General features: G+C 38.1%; 9 protein-coding genes and 3 pseudogenes across 9 annotated transcripts; 4 read left to right on the forward strand and 8 right to left on the reverse strand.

Moving 5' to 3' along the window:
* Positions 1–203: 203 nt before the first annotated feature.
* LOC138927123 (histone H1-like) lies at positions 204–986 on the reverse strand (annotated as a pseudogene).
* Positions 987–2,254: 1,268 nt separating this feature from the next.
* On the reverse strand, positions 2,255–2,758 carry LOC138927107 (histone H3). Its single transcript, XM_070282629.1, has one exon. The coding sequence runs from the start codon at positions 2,723–2,725 to the stop codon at positions 2,315–2,317; it is 411 nt and encodes a 136-aa protein (XP_070138730.1). The 5' UTR covers positions 2,726–2,758; the 3' UTR covers positions 2,255–2,314.
* A 209-nt stretch (positions 2,759–2,967) lies between these two features.
* Positions 2,968–3,378, forward strand: LOC138927098 (histone H4). The gene has a single exon (XM_070282619.1). It carries the CDS (start codon positions 3,012–3,014, stop codon positions 3,321–3,323), a length of 312 nt encoding a protein of 103 aa, XP_070138720.1. The 5' UTR covers positions 2,968–3,011; the 3' UTR covers positions 3,324–3,378.
* Positions 3,379–3,883: 505 nt separating this feature from the next.
* On the reverse strand, positions 3,884–4,342 carry LOC122321261 (histone H2A). Its single transcript, XM_043210928.2, has one exon. It carries the CDS (start codon positions 4,330–4,332, stop codon positions 3,958–3,960), a length of 375 nt encoding a protein of 124 aa, XP_043066863.1. The 5' UTR covers positions 4,333–4,342; the 3' UTR covers positions 3,884–3,957.
* Positions 4,343–4,349: 7 nt separating this feature from the next.
* On the forward strand, positions 4,350–4,949 carry LOC138927151 (histone H2B). Its single transcript, XM_070282668.1, has one exon. It carries the CDS (start codon positions 4,556–4,558, stop codon positions 4,925–4,927), a length of 372 nt encoding a protein of 123 aa, XP_070138769.1. The 5' UTR covers positions 4,350–4,555; the 3' UTR covers positions 4,928–4,949.
* A 370-nt stretch (positions 4,950–5,319) lies between these two features.
* LOC138927090 (histone H1-like) lies at positions 5,320–6,185 on the reverse strand (annotated as a pseudogene).
* Positions 6,186–7,449: 1,264 nt separating this feature from the next.
* LOC138927112 (histone H3) lies at positions 7,450–7,953 on the reverse strand. The gene has a single exon (XM_070282635.1). It carries the CDS (start codon positions 7,918–7,920, stop codon positions 7,510–7,512), a length of 411 nt encoding a protein of 136 aa, XP_070138736.1. The 5' UTR covers positions 7,921–7,953; the 3' UTR covers positions 7,450–7,509.
* A 209-nt stretch (positions 7,954–8,162) lies between these two features.
* Positions 8,163–8,573, forward strand: LOC138927097 (histone H4). The gene has a single exon (XM_070282618.1). It carries the CDS (start codon positions 8,207–8,209, stop codon positions 8,516–8,518), a length of 312 nt encoding a protein of 103 aa, XP_070138719.1. The 5' UTR covers positions 8,163–8,206; the 3' UTR covers positions 8,519–8,573.
* Positions 8,574–9,077: 504 nt separating this feature from the next.
* LOC122321266 (histone H2A) lies at positions 9,078–9,572 on the reverse strand. Its single transcript, XM_043210935.2, has one exon. The coding sequence runs from the start codon at positions 9,524–9,526 to the stop codon at positions 9,152–9,154; it is 375 nt and encodes a 124-aa protein (XP_043066870.1). The 5' UTR covers positions 9,527–9,572; the 3' UTR covers positions 9,078–9,151.
* A 55-nt stretch (positions 9,573–9,627) lies between these two features.
* LOC122321267 (histone H2B) lies at positions 9,628–10,234 on the forward strand. Its single transcript, XM_070282654.1, has one exon. The coding sequence runs from the start codon at positions 9,751–9,753 to the stop codon at positions 10,120–10,122; it is 372 nt and encodes a 123-aa protein (XP_070138755.1). The 5' UTR covers positions 9,628–9,750; the 3' UTR covers positions 10,123–10,234.
* A 279-nt stretch (positions 10,235–10,513) lies between these two features.
* Positions 10,514–11,379, reverse strand: LOC138927118 (histone H1-like; annotated as a pseudogene).
* Positions 11,380–12,640: 1,261 nt separating this feature from the next.
* Positions 12,641–13,144, reverse strand: LOC138927111 (histone H3). Its single transcript, XM_070282634.1, has one exon. It carries the CDS (start codon positions 13,109–13,111, stop codon positions 12,701–12,703), a length of 411 nt encoding a protein of 136 aa, XP_070138735.1. The 5' UTR covers positions 13,112–13,144; the 3' UTR covers positions 12,641–12,700.
* Positions 13,145–13,186: the final 42 nt, after the last annotated feature.

Below are 13,186 nucleotides of genomic sequence, written 5' to 3' on the forward strand. Positions count from 1 at the left end.
ATTAATACAATTTTCAAAATTACGATTGCTATTTTGAATCCAATTAGGATTAAGATACTCTTCTAAAATGTCAAGCTAAGCAAAATTGATATTTTTCTCTTTAAAAAATGTATTGTAGCCCTGAAAAGGGCTTGTTTAATGTAATTTTAGATATCGAAATCTAAAATTGCGATTGCGAAACTGTACAAATATAATGCACATTATCACAATTTATTTTTCGCTGCCGTGGTCTTAGCTTTCGGCTTCTTTGCGGTAGTAGGAGCTGGTGCTTTCTTTACCGTCTTCTTGGGCTTAGCGGATGCAGCTGGTTTAGCCTTTGGGGCTTTAGCTGCCTTTGGTTTCGCCGATGATGGCTTCACTTTTGTTGCTACTGTTTTAGCCTTAACGGTACCAGACTTCTTAGCGTCCTTTGCCTTGGCCTTCTCGGTTTTCTTCTTTTCAGCTGTCTTCTTGGTAGCCACGGCTTTTTTAGTTTTCGGCTTCTTGTCGGCAGCTCCCGCGGCCTTCTTAGTGGTGGCTCCGGTCTTCTTGGTCGATACCTTCTTGCTTTTAGTTTTTTCTCAACAGAAGAAGGCTTCGGCTTGGGCTCCTTTTTGGCTGAAGCCGATAATTTAAAGGAACCAGAAGCACCCTTTCCCTTCGTCTGGATCAGCTTACCATTGGCCACAGCAGACTTCAGGTACTTCTTGATGAAAGGAGCCAGTTTCTGAGCATCGCACTTGTATGTGGCAGTGATGTACTTCTTGATTGCTAGAAGCGAGGAGCCCCCACGCTCCTTCAAATTCTTAATTGAAGCGTCTACCATTTGTTGAGTTGGCGGATGCGATGGTGGTGCTGCGGTCTTCTTCGCTTTTGTGGCAGCAGATCCAGTTGCCTTTTTGGCTGCTACTTTCTTCTCAGCCGGCGCCGGTGGAGCTGCCACAGGAGACGCGGATGTAGCTACTGCTGAATCAGACATTCTTTAAATTTTTATTCACAAAAATAAACTTTTTTATGCAAAAATAGCCCGCGAACCCACATCCAAAGTCCCTTGTTCGGATGAGAATCGAGGAGGAGAGCAGTTTGACTATGTGTTTGGCACAGTTCATTTGTGTTACAAATGTTTTTTCAAAGGGTGTAATTATTTTTCATTATTTTGTTCTTATGATAATAAAATTAATGTTTGTTTTAATTGCGTTTGAATCTTAAATATTCAAAATTTGAGGAAAACCTTTCTCAGTTGCCGTATATATATTCGATACTTTTTTGGGTACCCGAAAGTGCACGTTTACGTTAATATCTTAAATATTTTGCATTAAAACGTCATTAAAAATATAAAATTGTTGTATTTTTGTTAATTTACTACTGAAAGTCTTAAATTGAACTTTCAACTACCAGCTATGCAAAACGTAACTATATTTTTATGAAGTATTCATGCTTAAATATAGCTTTTAAAATGACCCTTTCCTGGATAAAATGTGAACTTTCATTTGACATTAAGAAACTGTTTTCGTACTAAAAATATTATTTTTCTAAAATAATGTAAATTAAAATGTTTAATATTAGAATAAATCTTATCTATTTCCCATTCTGCATATCTTAAAAATTCTAAATTCATTTTCGTCTCAAAAATGGATTGTATATTTTCCACTGGTAGCTCGAAGGTATACGTTGAGGCTAGTAATTTATATTCTGAATGTGTTCATATTACCAATAAACTTTTCTTACTTAACTTTTAGTTACCATATTAAAACGCAAAAATAAACTACAATTTGTTCTTGGGACTAATGAATTTTATTTGACAATATATACACAATTTACTATGTTATTTAATAATATACAACTTATAAATGAGTTTCCAATCGACAATATGTAGATTAAAAAAAAAAGTGAAAGGTAGTTCAACTTTTGTATAACAAGACCCTTCGACCCTTTGCCGCTTTTGTAAAAATCATAATAACATTATTTATAAATTATTAATAAATGATTATTTTGATGATCCGCTGCTCACACAAGACCAGACATATTTTTGGTTCTTCATATATGTATCTTCCAAATAATGACAACAGTGTATTTCAATGTTTATTTTGTAAACAATTCCTTATTTATAAAAAAAACATGCTTTTAAATGCTTGGATTTATTTTAGTTATAATATATATCCTAGCGTTCGAAAAAAAATATTTAAACCTAACCTATTTTAACCTTTTAAACCTAAAAATAAGTTCTGTAAAATCAAAATAGTTATTCAAATCTCAGTTAAAAAAGCTTTGTGGTCCTGAAAAGGACCGATTTTTTAGTTTAAATTTAAGGGCTGCCAATTGACAATTGTTCAATTTAAGCGCGCTCTCCACGGATACGACGGGCCAGCTGGATGTCTTTGGGCATAATAGTAACACGCTTAGCATGGATGGCGCACAAATTGGTATCTTCAAACAGACCAACCAGATAGGCTTCGCTAGCTTCCTGCAAAGCCATCACAGCAGAGCTCTGGAAGCGCAAATCTGTCTTGAAATCCTGAGCTATTTCACGCACCAACCGCTGGAATGGCAGTTTACGGATCAACAGCTCAGTACTCTTCTGGTAGCGACGGATCTCACGGAGAGCCACAGTTCCGGGGCGATAGCGATGGGGCTTCTTTACTCCTCCGGTGGCTGGCGCACTTTTACGTGCGGCCTTTGTAGCCAGTTGTTTGCGTGGGGCCTTGCCACCAGTCGATTTACGAGCAGTCTGCTTTGTACGAGCCATTTCAATTTCCAAATTCACTGTTCTCTTCGCGCCTCTAATAACACAATAAACGTGCTGCCCGTTTCGCTACCTCTTTATATACCAGAAACGCCGAGGGTTGAAAAGAGGGAGATAGAACGACCTGCCATTTCGTCTATTGGGTTTACGAAGAGCGGGAAAAGCATATCGCTCCGAACTCTTCGAATTCTCGTTGAATCGGTATAAAGAGCGGTGGCTCCTTCCGCGTTAAGTTAGTTCTTCAGTGACTATCGTGCAGTGTCGTATCGTTAATAAACAAAACTGAAAAATGACTGGACGCGGTAAAGGTGGCAAAGGTCTGGGAAAAGGTGGCGCTAAGCGTCATCGCAAAGTCTTGCGTGATAACATCCAGGGTATTACGAAGCCAGCTATCCGTCGTTTGGCTCGTCGTGGCGGTGTGAAGCGCATCTCTGGTCTTATCTACGAGGAAACTCGTGGAGTTCTAAAAGTGTTTTTGGAGAACGTAATTCGCGATGCTGTCACCTACACCGAACACGCCAAAAGGAAGACCGTGACGGCCATGGATGTTGTTTATGCCCTGAAGAGACAAGGACGCACTCTATACGGCTTTGGCGGTTAAAATTATTTTTGTACAGCCTGTACTTAACTATGTATACAATCGGTCCTTTTCAGGACCACAATTTGTTTTAACAGAAAAAGAGAAATAAATTTTAAATAATACCTACATATCTTAGCCTATTAGACAATAAATATATCTAATTATTCAGCACGCTTAAGGCATGCGGCACCCACCAGTGGACTGAAGTCTACACTTATAGTAAAATATATATTGTAGTTTATACAATTCGTTAATATATGTGTATTATACAATCAATAAAAACGCACAATATGACTTAAATCTAAAAGTTTTATTTTAAAAAGAGAAAGAAACTACTAGAAAAGAAGCTTCATATATATATTTTTTTCAATCACACTTCACGCAAATAATAAATACGAAATTCTTGAATTTTATATGTAAGTGGAATTTCAACTTTTATTTCTATCATAGATACATAATGTATCCACAAACATACATTTTTCTCCAATAAATCTGTTTAGAATATTTTGTGGTTGTTTAAACTATTGTCTTGGCCTAATATTTCTAATGAAAATTTGCATTCTTCTTAAATGGTTTGGTCGTCCTGAAAAGGACGTTTGGGTTTATATATGAGTTTATGTACAAGCAGGTAAGATACAGGACCGCAATTAAATCTTTAAGCCTTCTTCTCGGTCTTCTTTGGCAACAGGACAGCCTGGATGTTGGGCAGAACGCCACCCTGAGCAATGGTGACACCAGAGAGCAGCTTGTTCAACTCCTCGTCATTGCGAATGGCCAACTGCAGATGACGGGGAATGATCCTAGTCTTCTTGTTGTCACGGGCAGCATTGCCAGCTAACTCGAGAACTTCAGCTGCCAGGTATTCCATAACGGCAGCCAGATAAACAGGAGCGCCGGCACCAACGCGTTCAGCATAGTTGCCTTTGCGGAGCAGACGGTGAATACGTCCAACGGGAAACTGAAGACCAGCACGATTCGATCGGGACTTTGCCTTTCCCTTCACTTTTCCACCCTTGCCACGGCCAGACATATTTTTTACTTCACGTTTATTCACTTCACACACGAATATTGAACACAACTTCGGAACACCAATTTATACCTATGCGTTTGCCTTTGCGTTCCGTTGGGGGTAGGTCGTTTCTGATGAACATTTTGAATAGCAGACCTGAAAACCCTGCTCGAATAAAAGTACTAAAAACTGATCCAACACCAACTTTGGTATAAGTGGAAGTGAAGTGAATTTTAAAGTAATAATGCCGCCGAAAACCAGTGGAAAGGCAGCCAAGAAGGCTGGCAAAGCTCAGAAAAATATAACCAAGAACGATAAGAAGAAGAAGCGCAAGAGGAAGGAAAGCTATGCCATCTACATCTACAAGGTTCTGAAGCAGGTCCACCCTGACACTGGAATTTCGTCTAAAGCTATGAGTATAATGAACAGCTTCGTGAACGATATCTTTGAGCGTATTGCTGCTGAGGCATCGCGTCTGGCGCATTACAACAAGCGCTCGACCATCACCAGTCGGGAAATCCAAACGGCTGTTCGCCTTCTCCTGCCTGGAGAGTTGGCCAAGCACGCCGTCAGTGAAGGAACCAAGGCTGTCACCAAGTATACAAGCTCCAAGTAGATTTCTCGCTTGATGGGCAGAATGCGCGCAAAAAGGCCCTTTTCAGGGCCACAACATTATTTCATCAAAGACACCCATTTTTCAATAAAAGTAAATAAATTAATTGTTTGAAATCGTTTTTGTAAGAAACTGAAATTTAATTTATGTTGTTTTAGTATTAATATACTATATTATAAATAGCCAATTCGCGATCGCTATTTTAAATCCAATTAGGATGGATGAAATTTATATTTATACTGTATTAGCATTTATATAATATATTATATTCTTATATTAATACAATTTTCAAAATTACGATTGCTATTTTGAATCCAATTAGGATTAAGATACTCTTCTAAAATGTCAAGCTAAGCAAAATTGATATTTTTCTCTTTAAAAATGTATTGTAGCCCTGAAAAGGGCTTGTTTAATGTAATTTTAGATATCGAAATCTAAAATTGCGATTGCGAAACTGTACAAATATAATGCACATTATCACAATTTATTTTTTCGCTGCCGTGGTCTTAGCTTTCGGCTTCTTTGCGGTAGTAGGAGCTGGTGCTTTCTTTACCGTCTTCTTGGGCTTAGCGGATGCAGCTGGTTTAGCCTTTGGGGCTTTAGCTGCCTTTGGTTTCGCCGATGATGGCTTCACTTTTGTTGCTACTGTTTTAGCCTTAACGGTACCAGACTTCTTAGCGTCCTTTGCCTTGGCCTTCTCGGTTTTCTTCTTTTCAGCTGTCTTCTTGGTAGCCACGGCTTTTTTAGTTTTCGGCTTCTTGTCGGCAGCTCCCGCGGCCTTCTTAGTGGTGGCTCCGGTCTTCTTGGTCGATACCTTCTTGCTTTTAGTTTTTTCTCAACAGAAGAAGGCTTCGGCTTGGGCTCCTTTTTGGCTGAAGCCGATAATTTAAAGGAACCAGAAGCACCCTTTCCCTTCGTCTGGATCAGCTTACCATTGGCCACAGCAGACTTCAGGTACTTCTTGATGAAAGGAGCCAGTTTCTGAGCATCGCACTTGTATGTGGCAGTGATGTACTTCTTGATTGCTAGAAGCGAGGAGCCCCCACGCTCCTTCAAATTCTTAATTGAAGCGTCTACCATTTGTTGAGTTGGCGGATGCGATGGTGGTGCTGCGGTCTTCTTCGCTTTTGTGGCAGCAGATCCAGTTGCCTTTTTGGCTGCTACTTTCTTCTCAGCCGGCGCCGGTGGAGCTGCCACAGGAGACGCGGATGTAGCTACTGCTGAATCAGACATTCTTTAAATTTTTATTCACAAAAATAAACTTTTTTATGCAAAAATAGCCCGCGAACCCACATCCAAAGTCCCTTGTTCGGATGAGAATCGAGGAGGAGAGCAGTTTGACTATGTGTTTGGCACAGTTCATTTGTGTTACAAATGTTTTTTCAAAGGGTGTAATTATTTTTCATTATTTTGTTCTTATGATAATAAAATTAATGTTTGTTTTAATTGCGTTTGAATCTTAAATATTCAAAATTTGAGGAAAACCTTTCTCAGTTGCCGTATATAGATTCGATACTTTTTTGGGTACCCGAAAGTGCACGTTTACGTTAATATCTTAAATATTTTGCATTAAAACGTCATTAAAAATATAAAATTGTTGTATTTTTTGTTAATTTACTACTGAAAGTCTTAAATTGAACTTTCAACTACCAGCTATGCAAAACGTAACTATATTTTTATGAAGTATTCATGCTTAAATATAGCTTTTAAAATGACCCTTTCCTGGATAAAATGTGAACTTTCATTTGACATTAAGAAACTGTTTTCGTACTAAAAATATTATTTTTCTAAAATAATGTAAATTAAAATTTTTAATATTAGAATAAATCTTATCTATTGCCCCTTCTGCATATCTTAAAATTCTAAATTCATTTTCGTCTCAAAAATGGATTGTATATTTTCCACTGGTAGCTCGAAGGTATACGTTGAGGCTAGTAATTTATATTCTGAATGTGTTCATATTACCAATAAACTTTTCTTACTTAACTTTTAGTTACCATATTAAAACGCAAAAATAAACTACAATTTGTTCTTGGGACTAATGAATTTTATTTGACAATATATACACAATTTACTATATTATTTAATAATATACAACTTATAAATTAGTTTCCAATAGACAATATGTATATTAAAAAAAAATGAAATGTAATTCAACTTTTTATAACAAGACCCTTCGACCCTTTGCCGCTTTTGTAAAAATCATAATAACATTATTTATAAATTATTAATAAATGATTATTTTGATGATCCGCTGCTCACACAAGACCAGACATATTTTTGGTTCTTCATATATGTATCTTCCAAATAATGACAACAGTGTATTTCAATGTTTATTTTGTAAACAATTCCTTATTTATAAAAAAACATGCTTTTAAATGCTTGGATTTATTTTAGTTATAATATATATCCTAGCGTTCGAAAAAAATATTTAAACCTAACCTATTTTAACCTTTTAAACCTAAAAATAAGTTCTGTAAAATCAAAATAGTTATTCAAATCTCCGTTCACCCAAGCTTTGTGGTCCTGAAAAGGACCGATTTTTTAGTTTAAATTTAAGGGCTGCCAATTGACAATTGTTCAATTTAAGCGCGCTCTCCACGGATACGACGGGCCAGCTGGATGTCTTTGGGCATAATAGTAACACGCTTAGCATGGATGGCGCACAAATTGGTATCTTCAAACAGACCAACCAGATAGGCTTCGCTAGCTTCCTGCAAAGCCATCACAGCAGAGCTCTGGAAGCGCAAATCTGTCTTGAAATCCTGAGCTATTTCACGCACCAACCGCTGGAATGGCAGTTTACGGATCAACAGCTCAGTACTCTTCTGGTAGCGACGGATCTCACGGAGAGCCACAGTTCCGGGGCGATAGCGATGGGGCTTCTTTACTCCTCCGGTGGCTGGCGCACTTTTACGTGCGGCCTTTGTAGCCAGTTGTTTGCGTGGGGCCTTGCCACCAGTCGATTTACGAGCAGTCTGCTTTGTACGAGCCATTTCAATTTCCAAATTCACTGTTCTCTTCGCGCCTCTAATAACACAATAAACGTGCTGCCCGTTTCGCTACCTCTTTATATACCAGAAACGCCGAGGGTTGAAAAGAGGGAGATAGAACGACCTGCCATTTCGTCTATTGGGTTTACGAAGAGCGGGAAAAGCATATCGCTCCGAACTCTTCGAATTCTCGTTGAATCGGTATAAAGAGCGGTGGCTCCTTCCGCGTTAAGTTAGTTCTTCAGTGACTATCGTGCAGTGTCGTATCGTTAATAAACAAAACTGAAAAATGACTGGACGCGGTAAAGGTGGCAAAGGTCTGGGAAAAGGTGGCGCTAAGCGTCATCGCAAAGTCTTGCGTGATAACATCCAGGGTATTACGAAGCCAGCTATCCGTCGTTTGGCTCGTCGTGGCGGTGTGAAGCGCATCTCTGGTCTTATCTACGAGGAAACTCGTGGAGTTCTAAAAGTGTTTTTGGAGAACGTAATTCGCGATGCTGTCACCTACACCGAACACGCCAAAAGGAAGACCGTGACGGCCATGGATGTTGTTTATGCCCTGAAGAGACAAGGACGCACTCTATACGGCTTTGGCGGTTAAAATTATTTTTGTACAGCCTGTACTTAACTATGTATACAATCGGTCCTTTTCAGGACCACAATTTGTTTTAACAGAAAAAGAGAAATAAATTTTAAATAATACCTACATATCTTAGCCTATTAGACAATAAATATATCTAATTATTCAGCACGCTTAAGGCATGCGGCACCCACCAGTGGACTGAAGTCTACACTTATAGTAAAATATATATTGTAGTTTATACAATTCGTTAATATATGTGTATTATACAATCAATAAAAACGCACAATATGACTTAAATCTAAAAGTTTTATTTTAAAAAGAGAAAGAAACTACTAGAAAAGAAGCTTCATATATATATTTTTTCAATCACACTTCACGCAAATAATAAATACGAAATTCTTGAATTTTATATGTAAGTGGAATTTCAACTTTTATTTCTATCATAGATACATAATGTATCCACAAACATACATTTTTCTCCAATAAATCTGTTTAGAATATTTTTTTGTTGTTTAAACTATTGTCTTGGCCTAATATTTCTAATGAAAATTTGCATTCTTCTTAAATGGTTTGGTCGTCCTGAAAAGGACGTTTGGGTTTATATATGAGTTTATGTACAAGCAGGTAAGATACAGGACCGCAATTAAATCTTTAAGCCTTCTTCTCGGTCTTCTTTGGCAACAGGACAGCCTGGATGTTGGGCAGAACGCCACCCTGAGCAATGGTGACACCAGAGAGCAGCTTGTTCAACTCCTCGTCATTGCGAATGGCCAACTGCAGATGACGGGGAATGATCCTAGTCTTCTTGTTGTCACGGGCAGCATTGCCAGCTAACTCGAGAACTTCAGCTGCCAGGTATTCCATAACGGCAGCCAGATAAACAGGAGCGCCGGCACCAACGCGTTCAGCATAGTTGCCTTTGCGGAGCAGACGGTGAATACGTCCAACGGGAAACTGAAGACCAGCACGATTCGATCGGGACTTTGCCTTTCCCTTCACTTTTCCACCCTTGCCACGGCCAGACATATTTTTTTACTTCACGTTTATTCACTTCACACACGAATATTGAACACAACTTCGGAACACCAATTTATACCTATGCGTTTGCCTTTGCGTTCCGTTGGGGGTAGGTCGTTTCTGATGAACATTTTGAATAGCAGACCTGAAAACCCTGCTCGAATAAAAGTACTAAAAACTGATCCAACACCAACTTTGGTATAAGTGGAAGTGAAGTGAATTTTAAAGTAATAATGCCGCCGAAAACCAGTGGAAAGGCAGCCAAGAAGGCTGGCAAAGCTCAGAAAAATATAACCAAGAACGATAAGAAGAAGAAGCGCAAGAGGAAGGAAAGCTATGCCATCTACATCTACAAGGTTCTGAAGCAGGTCCACCCTGACACTGGAATTTCGTCTAAAGCTATGAGTATAATGAACAGCTTCGTGAACGATATCTTTGAGCGTATTGCTGCTGAGGCATCGCGTCTGGCGCATTACAACAAGCGCTCGACCATCACCAGTCGGGAAATCCAAACGGCTGTTCGCCTTCTCCTGCCTGGAGAGTTGGCCAAGCACGCCGTCAGTGAAGGAACCAAGGCTGTCACCAAGTATACAAGCTCCAAGTAGATTTCTCGCTTGATGGGCAGAATGATCGAAAAAGGCCCTTTTCAGGGCCACAACATTATTTCATCAAAGACACCCATTTTTCAATAAAAGTAAATAAATTAATTGTTTGAAATCGTTTTTGTAAGAAACTGAAATTTAATTTATGTTGTTTTAGTATTAATATACTATATTATAAATAGCCAATTCGCGATCGCTATTTTAAATCCAATTAGGATGGATGAAATTTATATTTATACTGTATTAGCATTTATATAATATATTATATTCTTATATTAATACAATTTTCAAAATTACGATTGCTATTTTGAATCCAATTAGGATTAAGATACTCTTCTAAAATGTCAAGCTAAGCAAAATTGATATTTTTCTCTTTAAAAATGTATTGTAGCCCTGAAAAGGGCTTGTTTAATGTAATTTTAGATATCGAAATCTAAAATTGCGATTGCGAAACTGTACAAATATAATGCACATTATCACAATTTATTTTTTCGCTGCCGTGGTCTTAGCTTTCGGCTTCTTTGCGGTAGTAGGAGCTGGTGCTTTCTTTACCGTCTTCTTGGGCTTAGCGGATGCAGCTGGTTTAGCCTTTGGGGCTTTAGCTGCCTTTGGTTTCGCTGATGATGGCTTCACTTTTGTTGCTACTGTTTTAGCCTTAACGGTACCAGACTTCTTAGCGTCCTTTGCCTTGGCCTTCTCGGTTTTCTTCTTTTCAGCTGTCTTCTTGGTAGCCACGGCTTTTTTAGTTTTCGGCTTCTTGTCGGCAGCTCCCGCGGCCTTCTTAGTGGTGGCTCCGGTCTTCTTGGTCGATACCTTCTTGCTTTTAGTTTTTTCTCAACAGAAGAAGGCTTCGGCTTGGGCTCCTTTTTGGCTGAAGCCGATAATTTAAAGGAACCAGAAGCACCCTTTCCCTTCGTCTGGATCAGCTTACCATTGGCCACAGCAGACTTCAGGTACTTCTTGATGAAAGGAGCCAGTTTCTGAGCATCGCACTTGTATGTGGCAGTGATGTACTTCTTGATTGCTAGAAGCGAGGAGCCCCCACGCTCCTTCAAATTCTTAATTGAAGCGTCTACCATTTGTTGAGTTGGCGGATGCGATGGTGGTGCTGCGGTCTTCTTCGCTTTTGTGGCAGCAGATCCAGTTGCCTTTTTGGCTGCTACTTTCTTCTCAGCCGGCGCCGGTGGAGCTGCCACAGGAGACGCGGATGTAGCTACTGCTGAATCAGACATTCTTTAAATTTTTATTCACAAAAATAAACTTTTTTATGCAAAAATAGCCCGCGAACCCACATCCAAAGTCCCTTGTTCGGATGAGAATCGAGGAGGAGAGCAGTTTGACTATGTGTTTGGCACAGTTCATTTGTGTTACAAATGTTTTTTCAAAGGGTGTAATTATTTTTCATTATTTTGTTCTTATGATAATAAAATTAATGTTTGTTTTAATTGCGTTTGAATCTTAAATATTCAAAATTTGAGGAAAACCTTTCTCAGTTGCCGTATATAGATTCGATACTTTTTTGGGTACCCGAAAGTGCACGTTTACGTTAATATCTTAAATATTTTGCATTAAAACGTCATTAAAAATATAAAATTGTTGTATTTTTTGTTAATTTACTACTGAAAGTCTTAAATTGAACTTTCAACTACCAGCTATGCAAAACGTAACTATATTTTTATGAAGTATTCATGCTTAAATATAGCTTTTAAAATGACCCTTTCCTGGATAAAATGTGAACTTTCATTTGACATTAAGAAACTGTTTTCGTACTAAAAATATTATTTTTCTAAAATAATGTAAATTAAAATGTTTAATATTAGAATAAATCTTATCTATTTCCCATTCTGCATATCTTAAAATTCTAAATTCATTTTCGTCTCAAAATGGATTGTATATTTTCCACTGGTAGCTCGAAGGTATACGTTGAGGCTAGTAATTTATATTCTGAATGTGTTCATATTACCAATAAACTTTTCTTACTTAACTTTTAGTTACCATATTAAAACGCAAAAATAAACTACAATTTGTTCTTGGGACTAATGAATTTTATTTGACAATATATACACAATTTACTATATTATTTAATAATATACAACTTATAAATTAGTTTCCAATAGACAATATGTATATTAAAAAAAAATGAAATGTAATTCAACTTTTTATAACAAGACCCTTCGACCCTTTGCCGCTTTTGTAAAAATCATAATAACATTATTTATAAATTATTAATAAATGATTATTTTGATGATCCGCTGCTCACACAAGACCAGACATATTTTTGGTTCTTCATATATGTATCTTCCAAATAATGACAACAGTGTATTTCAATGTTTATTTTGTAAACAATTCCTTATTTATAAAAAAACATGCTTTTAAATGCTTGGATTTATTTTAGTTATAATATATATCCTAGCGTTCGAAAAAAATATTTAAACCTAACATATTTTCACCTTGTAAGCCTAAAAATAAGTTCTGTAAAATCAAAATAGTTATTCAAATCTCAGTTAAAAAGCTTTGTGGTCCTGAAAAGGACCGATTTTTTAGTTTAAATTTAAGGGCTGCCAATTGACAATTGTTCAATTTAAGCGCGCTCTCCACGGATACGACGGGCCAGCTGGATGTCTTTGGGCATAATAGTAACACGCTTAGCATGGATGGCGCACAAATTGGTATCTTCAAACAGACCAACCAGATAGGCTTCGCTAGCTTCCTGCAAAGCCATCACAGCAGAGCTCTGGAAGCGCAAATCTGTCTTGAAATCCTGAGCTATTTCACGCACCAACCGCTGGAATGGCAGTTTACGGATCAACAGCTCAGTACTCTTCTGGTAGCGACGGATCTCACGGAGAGCCACAGTTCCGGGGCGATAGCGATGGGGCTTCTTTACTCCTCCGGTGGCTGGCGCACTTTTACGTGCGGCCTTTGTAGCCAGTTGTTTGCGTGGGGCCTTGCCACCAGTCGATTTACGAGCAGTCTGCTTTGTACGAGCCATTTCAATTTCCAAATTCACTGTTCTCTTCGCGCCTCTAATAACACAATAAACGTGCTGCCCGTTTCGCTACCTCTT

This window comes from Drosophila bipectinata, unplaced genomic scaffold (genome assembly GCF_030179905.1).
Source record: "Drosophila bipectinata strain 14024-0381.07 unplaced genomic scaffold, DbipHiC1v2 scaffold_175, whole genome shotgun sequence".
NCBI classification, from domain to species: domain Eukaryota; kingdom Metazoa; phylum Arthropoda; class Insecta; order Diptera; family Drosophilidae; genus Drosophila; species Drosophila bipectinata.